Source organism: Haliotis rufescens, unplaced genomic scaffold, assembly GCF_023055435.1.
Source record: "Haliotis rufescens isolate VD_foot unplaced genomic scaffold, xgHalRufe1.0.p SCAF_1, whole genome shotgun sequence".
In the NCBI taxonomy this organism is placed as follows: Eukaryota; Metazoa; Mollusca; class Gastropoda; order Lepetellida; family Haliotidae; genus Haliotis; species Haliotis rufescens.
This window is the reverse complement of record NW_025963779.1, coordinates 53,396,016-53,405,810: the sequence shown is the minus strand read 5'-3', so window position 1 is coordinate 53,405,810 and position 9,795 is coordinate 53,396,016. Positions and strand designations below refer to the sequence as shown.

The window sequence follows — 9,795 nt, the reverse complement described above, 5'->3', positions numbered from 1 at the left end:
TTTGCGGTCACACCTTCTTGGATGTTTTGTGGTAAGACCCATTTTGATGTTTTGTGGTCACACCAACTTGGATATTTTCTAAATGGAGAGACAAGTATGGGGTGTTGGGGACCTACCATGATGTGGGGACAAGAATAGGGTGTTCAAGACCTAACGTGGTGGAGGAGACAAGTATGGGGTGTTGGGGACCTACCAAGATGTGGGGACAGGAATGGGGTGTTGGGGACCTAACATGATGGAAACAAGCATAAGACAAGTATGGGGTGTTGGGGACTAATGCCTCCTGGAAACCCTCATGGGATAGAGGTAGAGAGACAGAAGTGTCTCACCTGACAGCCTCATTTCATAGGATGGATGATGTTTGTTGAACTTGGAGCTCTTAGGTTGCTTTAGGTCTCCATCTCAGTCAGACTTGCACCGTGTAGTTTGGATGGTGGCAGTTTGTGATGGGGGTGGATGTAAACAGAGACCTAATATTTTGAGTGTGCATCTCCTCAAGCTGCATGAAATTCCCTGAATACATGTTCTGATATACCAGCGAGATTGAGACATTTGAGTGACTGATGTGGTGAGTGTTTAAGGAGATACGAGATAATAACCACACAAAAACCTCTCCTGACAAAGTGGTTGTGGTGGCGGCATTGAGACGTTCCCATGGAAGGCAGTAGGTGTGTTTCCAACACCGCCGACGTCAGATCATATCTCTCCATGATTTGAGAGGAAGAAATGGCCATCACCGTTTGTTAATGAGCAAGGGAATTACCAAACTATAGCTTCTTTGCTGTACGGCAATGTACAAAATGTGTATGTGCCGAGTTTACTGCAAGTGCATCTCGAACACTGAGTCGTGTGATGGGATAGCTTAGGCCATTATTTTTCTATTTGTCGGATCACTTTTTTTTCCACAAAAGTCAGATGACAGAGCTTTTCTCAGGAGACTAAAGGATTTATTTTGGGGAAAGTGTGGAAGGACAAGGTTCAGAACTCCAGATAGATATATCATGGATGGAATTAGGACTGATTGATGGGAAAAATGGGAATGTCAATCTTGAGCATTGTGTTAATGATTTTTCCTGAAACCACTGAGCATCACAAAATACTTTTGCATGTGTGATATGTTGGTGAAAATTTTAAATTTATTTTTTCACTTTTTGTCAAAATTAGGGTCACACATCACATAAAAAAATAACAAACAAATACTGGCCCCCCAAGTGGATATACTGTTAAATTGCCGCACAGAACACCAGGGTTTTATTGCCAGTTTGTCAAATTTGTCAAGTTCATTCTTGGGGTCCCTTGATAATTAGATGATAATCAGGGTTAAATGCAGCTTAAAATCTTTTTCACTGCCTCTCTCTCCAGGACCCTCTCTTCATCTCTTTTCCTTTCTATCCTCCCTCACTCCCTCATGGTGTTGAAGGTTATAAATTGAGTTTATGTTAATGCAGAGGCTTTTTTATTGTTGAACATATGTCTGATTATGGGGAATGCCTTCTTGTTGTGTGAGTCACTGAGAAATGCCCTGTTCAAGCTGCCTTCATTCTTAACCTAACACTCATTCATGCTGTTACAACAGTCATCGGTGGATCGAGCTTCAATCAAGGCTGGTTTAGAAAGAAAATGAAAGTTGAAAATTTACATTTTTGACAATATATTATGTAAGTTTTAAGTACTGTTACTATCAATTAATATATTCATGTGTTTCATAGTAAAAGAGAGAATTATGAAAAGAATCCTGTTTTATAAAGTATGATTAAACTGAAATAGAGAAATCTATGTTTCTATTTCAACCCAAATATGTTAACAAAATCTTTGTAAAATAAGTAAGCCATTAATCAGTAGGTGAAGGACATCATAATCTCTTTCACTCAATAAAATAATAAGGAAAACAAATCTGAAATATAATTAGTGTAAAATCTGTGAAATCCATTCAGGTTGTATGGAATGTATGTACTATCTAAAAAAGACCCAAGCAGTGATTTAATTCGTGAGCCATATCCTGTGTAAGTTTACCTCTGACGTTCCATTAGCTGTGCAGGACCCTTCCTCTGAGCAGGGTGTTATATAAGTCGGACCAACGTCCCCTCTCCCTCCAGTGAAACAGAGGCTGACTACACCACTCAAACCACCAACTCTCTGCCTCACTCTACCTAATAGGCCTTTACGCTACTCTCTACTCTCGCACTGACACCCTACGCAGAGAGGGAGCCCAATACGCTATAGAAAAGGGACTCTTGACACTGCAGAGGCGAAAGCGTGTTATCCGACTCACTGCTTGTCATAGTTTGGTTTGTAATACATGCTGGAGTCGTGATAGCAGTGATAGTATTGGCTGCTTTGTCCTAAGCTGGATAGCACAAAGTTGGCAATCAGCTGATTGGAGATTTGTGTCAATTGAAATTGGATTTTGTTGTACGGTGAAATTTCTTAGGGCTGTTGATCGTGCTGAGTTAAACATGAGGAGTACTCTGAAAGCTGTCACCTGCCTTTTGTTCTTGCAGGTAAGTTATACTTTATATTGGATTCAATTGTCAACTTGACTTTGATGTATACATGTATTCTTTCAGATTTCTACATTCAATTTGTAATAAAAACGGCTCAAAACCATCTCAAAGTAAAGAAAATAATTTAAAAATTTGTTATGAAATTAAAACTAAAACTACATTATAATTAAAATAAGAAAAAGACTAAAGGATTTGTGAAATGTTTTGAAATATTGCCCTATGGAGATAGTGATGATTTAAACCTTAACTATATGATCTGATTTCAGGTATATATATTCATTTATACTGTAATACTGAGTAATCTATCAAAAGTCATGTTGACAATTCCATCTATCGGCAGATAATCAGTAGGTATATAGAATGGTTTGGCTTTCACCCTGTGTGTATATAGGGAAGATGTAGGTGCTCCTTTTTATCTGTCAGCCGTGTGCTGTAGTGGGAGAAGACCTGTGCTAATATTACATAACATCAGCTGATTGTATGGCAGTGGAACGAGGATGACATACACATGTGTATACATGTATACATAGATATAGCCGAACATGTGTCATCAGTGCTTTGCAGGGAGGCAACTTAGTACAGAAAAATAAAACAGGGAAATTACAACCGGTTGAGAATCTCCTAGCAGCGGGATGAGAATAGCTGAGTGTGCGAGCTGATATGTGTACATTATCATTAGTAGGAAGGGGATTTGTATAAACAAATTTTGATTTTGTGGTTCTGTGGAGGGATGAATGGATAAATAGACGCATGGATTTGTGAATGAAAGGTTGGCGGGGAGTGAATGAGGGACACAGATTTACCAGGTGATGGTTGAAATTGCAACAGTGGTCAGCTGTGTGTAGGTATGGTTGACAGAGGAATGAATGAATAAATTTTGAAGTTTCTACCAATAATTTAAGCTGCATATGCAAATATCTCCATGGCTGTGTGACTGGAACTGAGTTTGGGAATGAATTGGAATGGTTGAATTATATAATTAAGTGGAAGGAAATTGAATGAATGAATTCGTTGGTGATGTTGGCAGAAGAGATGTAAGGAGGTGAGGTTTGATTGTCGAAGCGAAGGCAAGGGGGAGATTTCTTGGAAAAGGAAGTTCTTGAAGCATTCTTTTGGGTTAAGAGGATTTTAGAAATTTGCTTGATTTTATTGAGTAATTATTAATTATGATATTGTAAGCAAAAGGTGTATTTTTTTTGGAACAAAATCAGATGTGTTTCATGGAGTGGGTGACCAGGATGAAGGTGTGAGGGCAGTCATCAGTAGGTTTCCACTGTACAGAACACTGTGATGGAGTGTGGTATGGCCTGGTGAAGTGTCGTGGAGGCCTTGGATAGTCTGTACTCTACAATAGGCCATGGTTAAGGGCGATGTAGGTAGCTTCCGCTATTCAGTAGGCCATGGTTTAGTGTGATGTAGGCTGTAGATAGCTTCCACTATTCAGTAGGCCATGGTTTAGTGTGATGTAGGCTGTCGATAGCTTCCACTATTCAGTAGGCCATGGTTTAGTGTGATGTAGGCTGTAGATAGCTTCCACTATTCAGTAGGCCATGGTTTAGTGTGATGTAGGCTGTAGATAGCTTCCGCTATTCAGTAGGCCATGGTTTAGTGTGATGTAGGCTGTCGATAGCTTCCACTATTCAGTAGGCCATGGTTTAGTGTGATGTAGGCTGTAGATAGCTTCCACCATTCAGTAGGCCATGGTTTAGTGTGATGTAGGCTGTCGATAGCTTCCACTATTCAGTAGGCCATGGTTTAGTGTGATGTAGGCTGTCGATAGCTTCCACTATTCAGTAGGCCATGGTTTAGTGTGATGTAGGCTGTCGATAGCTTCCACTATTCAGTAGGCCATGGTTTTGTGTGATGTAGGCTGTCGATAGCTTCCACTATTCAGTATTCAGTAGGCCATGGTTTAGTGTGATGTAGGCTGTTGATAGCTTCCACTATTCAGTAGGCCATGGTTTTGTGTGATGTAGGCTGTCGATAGCTTCCCCTCTTCAGTATTCAGTAGGCCATGGTTTAGTGTGATGTAGGCTGTCGATAGCTTCCACTATTCAGTATTCAGTAGGCCATGGTTTAGTGTGATGTAGGCTGTCGATAGCTTCCACCATTCAGTAGGCCATGGTTTAGTGTGATGTAGGCTGTAGATAGCTTCCACTATTCAGTAGGCCATGGTTTAGTGTGATGTAGGCTGGCGATAGCTTCCACCATTCAGTAGGCCATGGTTTTGTGTGATGTAGGCGGTCGATAGCTTCCACTATTCAGTAGGCCATGGTTTAGTGTGATGTAGGCTGTCGATAGCTTCCACTATTCAGTAGGCCATGGTTTAGTGTGATGTAGGCTGTCGATAGCTTCCACTATTCAGTAGGCCATGGTTTTGTGTGATGTAGGCTGTCGATAGCTTCCACTATTCAGTATTCAGTAGGCCATGGTTTAGTGTGATGTAGGCTGTCGATAGCTTCCACCATTCAGTAGGCCATGGTTTAGTGTGATGTAGGCTGTAGATAGCTTCCACTATTCAGTAGGCCATGGTTTAGTGTGATGTAGGCTGGCGATAGCTTCCACCATTCAGTAGGCCATGGTTTTGTGTGATGTAGGCGGTCGATAGCTTCCACTATTCAGTAGGCCATGGTTTTGTGTGGTGTAGGCTGTAGATAGCTTCCACCATTCAGTAGGCCATGGTTTTGTGTGATGTAGGGTGTGGTTAAATGTGTCATCCAGGTGGCAAAGCAGTCACTCAGAACTAGTGTTCTGAAGAAGCGATTGGAAAAGTATTTAAAAATATATAACCTTGTGGTATAGATAGTCCTGTACTTGCACCTGGAGAGGCCAACCATGGATAGTCACTTCTCCATCATCACCTAGAGGCCAAGTCCAAGTTAACAAATTATGGTTACTGCTGTAGACAGTTTACATCTCCTTTTGACATGGTCTTCTCACACCAGATCTTCTCTCCTTTTGACATGTTTTCACACTATATACTCCCTCCTTTTGACATGTTCTTCTCACACCAAATAATCTCTCTTTTTACACAATCTTCTCACACAAAAGACTCTCTCCTTTTGACACAATCTTCTCACACAAAAGACTCTCTCCTTTTTACACAATCTTCTCAAACAAAAGACTCTCTCCTTTTGACACACTCTTCTCACACCAAAGACGCTCTCCTTTTGACATGGTCTTCTCACACGAATACTTTCTCCTTTTGATATGGTCTTCTCACATTAATACTCTCCTTTTGACATGGTCTTCTCACACGAATACTCTCTCCTTTTGACATGGTCTTCTCACACCAAAGACGCTCTCCTTTTGATATGGTCTTCTCACACTAATACTCTCTCCTTTTGATATGGTCTTCTCACACAAGAGACTCTCTCCTTTTGACACAATCTTCTCACACAAAAGACTCTCCTTTTAACACAATCTTCTCAAACAAAAGAATCTCTCCTTTTGACACACTCTTCTCACACCAAAGACGCTCTCCTTTTGACATGGTCTTCTCACACTAATACTCTCTCCTTTTGATATGGTCTTCTCACACAAGAGACTCTCTCCTTTTGACACAATCTTCTCACACAAAAGACTCTCCTTTTAACACAATCTTCTCAAACAAAAGAATCTCTCCTTTTGACACACTCTTCTCACACCAAAGACGCTCTCCTTTTGACATGGTCTTCTCACACTAATACTCTCTCCTTTTGACATGGTCTTATACTAATACTCTCTCCTTTTGACATGGTCTAATAATAATACTCTCTCCTTTTGACATGGTCTTATACTAATACTCTCTCCTTTTGACATGGTCTTATACTAATACTCTCTCCTTTTGACATGGTCTTATACTGATACTCACTCCTTTTGACATGATTTTCTCATGCCAGATAATCTCTCCTTTTGACTCTTCTCACAATTTAATAATGAGATATCATTTAGGAGGATGGACCATTAGGATCTGACATGTGGACATGAGTAACTACAGATGACTTGACATCATTTCCGATGGTTGTCTGGACTATAAGTTAACATGGTAAACAATACTCCTTGTTCAGTACCTTTATCTCCTGTGTCTGACTTCGGTAATCTCTGTATGTCTGTATGACGTTACCAGGGTATAGTTTTAACACAATTATACCATGCAGGTAGCGATCATTATCTAATTCTTTTATATATGATTGACATGGCTTTGGAACATGACCCATTTGTTCGTATCTTGTCACCAGAAGGTCTTTTCTGAATTTTAACCTCAAATCCGATGTAGTCTCCTGGGCCCCCATTGTTGCACAATAGGGAGTCTGTTTCCTCATTGATTTTCCTCTTGTGAACTCCTACGCAGTGCTTAGAAAGTCAGAACAATGGCTTTATGGGACCATACTTGATATGAAAGAAGCTAAACATGTAGAAAGATTGAAAATCCCTTGGGCATTGTGTCGACAGTTTTTTTAGATTTCTTTTGTTGTGATTTTTCGAAGTCAGGAATCAGTTTCTTAATCACACTTGTGATTTGCAATATACGAGGCGGGTGCATGCAGTTAGAGGGGTATGGAGGGGAGGCAATATTGACAGCAACAAATCTCCTTGACATGTGTTACTCAATTGTTGAGGAGATAACAAGAGATTTGTTTTGTAAAGCTTAGTAGTAATGTGGATTTGATAAAACTGAGGCAGATATTATAGAGGGGTGGTTCAGAATTGTTTTACCTACAGGTACTGAAATACAAGTGACTCTATACCCAGGTGTATTTACTTTAAGTAATAAAATTAAGGTGCAAATTTAGTTGTTATAACATTGGAATATCATGGAAACATTATTAACACTTTAAACTATTTGTTTGTATGATAATTCCTCAATTTGTTGATATTTTCATGTCTCCTACTGAACCTATTATGTGTTTGCTGACCCTCTCTAGATTCTAACAGGTCCCTTAGACGTTTTTTATGCCTAGACTTATTGATTTTCTCTTTTCAAAACAAATAATAATAATATCAAAATTGCAAAATAATATGTTCTAAAGTTAGTCAATCTTGAGCGTGATGTTTAAAGCCACCTCACCTCGACCTTTTTATTTTGGGGTTGAAAATCTTATTATTAATTGATTGTGACCTAAATGGATGGAATTTAATGCTGGCTGAATATGAAAATCTAAGAGCTGGGTATTGTCCGGCATTGTTCATGTGGAACTACTGAATACAATGTCAAGGTGAGACAAGAGGAGAGGCATAATAAATCTTGAGCAAAGGAGTAGCTTTGGTTTGTCATATGTTATTTATGTCAAGTAAATAACACATCAATCAATGTCAAATAATTTTTATTTTATTTTCCACGACCGCAGGACCCTTCTAATCATTGATCCTTGTAATTAGACAACATTGACCTTAACATGGCAGGTGTGAAGTAGGATGCATCAGGTAGTGCTATTCATTGACAGAAGAGCACACTCGATTGACGTTCCATGTAATATGTAAGTTGGAGTAACTTGAATTTAAAGCCGCTTTCAGTATTTCAGTAATATGCTGACAATAGCCCAGGGTGATGCAGATCTTAGATTATTTACTACTTAGATGAATCCCACAAGCACAGGTCTGGTACTGACAAATCTACAAACAAAACCTTAGATTTGAACCCTCAATCATAGTTTCTGTTGCACCTAAGGGATGCAACTTTGCACAGCGATTTCCAGAACCTGAGATGACTGGGCCACCCATTCCTAATATCTTTGCTTGTTTGTTGTTTGATGATGCCCTCAGAGTTATTTTTAGCTATATGATGATGGATTGTAAATAGTCGACTCTGGACCAGACAATCCAGTGATTGAAATCATGAGCATTGATCCACGCAAATGGGATATGATGACATGCATCAACCAAGTCAGCGAGCCTTACCACCCAATCCCGATCGCCACCTCTTATGACAAGCATTGTCACCTCTTATGGTAAGCATGGCTTGCTAAAGACCTATTGTGTACACGGATCTTCACAGGTCCAGTACACTATCGGGACATAAAGGAAACGATGCCCCAAAAGATATGAGACAAAGCCAAGCAGTGTTTTCATGCAGAGGTACTGGTATGTCCCAATAACATACTGCAGATAGTTCTCTGTCTTCCAGGGTCCTGTTCCACAGAGCTCTCTTAGCGCTACGACTATCATAAGAGGGAATATGGGTCAGCCATGATTACCTTTGCACTAAGATGGCTTTGTGGAACAGGGCCCAGGACAGAACCGCCTCCTTGGTGTAGTGGATAGAGCATCTGCCTGGAGAGCGAAAAGTTGAGGTTCAATCCCTGGCCTGGTCACCCCAGAAGTTAAAAGATGTTATTTGTTTTTCCATTGCCTGGAGCTCAGCATTAAGGGGATAAAACAAGGACTGGCTGGCTCAGAGCCTGTATCAGTAGGGTAGCAGGTGGCATTATATCTTAGTGGGCTAGCATTATTAAACTGGTATTAGTCTGGATTAGTACAAGCAGCCAAACACACACATACTTGTATGTCGCTAAATATGTGCAATAAGCTTGAACGCGACGTTAAACCGCATTTCACCTCACGTCTTACTTAAAGGACAACAATATCCCATTTTGCATCAAATATACATGCAGGACATGTCTTTTGTATCTATTTTTTTCCCTAACGACCATGATTTGGCAGGAAAAAAACTGTACGCCAAGAAATAAAAAACGTCTCGCCCTAAAGGGAGATTTATGTTGTTTACTTCCACATCATCAGCAAGAAGCTGGAACAATGGCGACAGTGAGCTGAGATGTAGGGTGGCTTAGGGGTGGAGAGCATGTAGTCAAGTGAATTAATGACTAATGCAAGTTAATGCGCTGTGTAAAGGAACACTGCTTGTCAGTCTGCATTGTTCATGCTTAATTAGCATCTGTACAAATCTTGTGTCCACACAGCCGATCGGGGATTCAAGAAGCAGCTTATGTTTAGGATAATGAAGTTATTACATGTGTAGACAATCTCATTAAGTTCAGATCTTTTACTCCAATTCCATACCTCACTACGTCAAGATCTGAAAAAACCTCTATTGGATGCGACGTCGGGTGAACCCTGAGCAAACTTTGACCTCCCAAATCAAATGAAGTATGCATGGATTCTTGAGACAATCAGTCAGCTTTAATTACCATATCGTTTCACAAATTTTGATCTGAACACAAGAAAACATGCACAAAATACAAATGTTTCATTGTTAGTCCACACTTTTGAGTGTAGATGCCATGTCACTCGAAAATGGCAGGACAATATTCACAACATGTAGACTTCAGTTTTTATTAATCTCCATTCAGAA

The 9,795-nt window shown here is 40.0% G+C and overlaps 1 protein-coding gene across 1 annotated transcript in view; it reads left to right on the top strand.

The window, feature by feature from the left end:
* Nucleotides 1-2,066: 2,066 nt before the first annotated feature.
* The window catches only part of LOC124131323 (thrombospondin type-1 domain-containing protein 4-like), a 74,137-nt gene continuing 66,408 nt past the window's right edge, over nucleotides 2,067-9,795 (top strand). Inside the window, exon 1 of the mRNA XM_046494526.2 lies at nucleotides 2,067-2,501. Within this exon, the coding sequence (XP_046350482.2) occupies nucleotides 2,457-2,501 (45 nt within the window). The 5' untranslated portion in view covers nucleotides 2,067-2,456. The remainder of the gene's footprint in view (nucleotides 2,502-9,795) is intronic.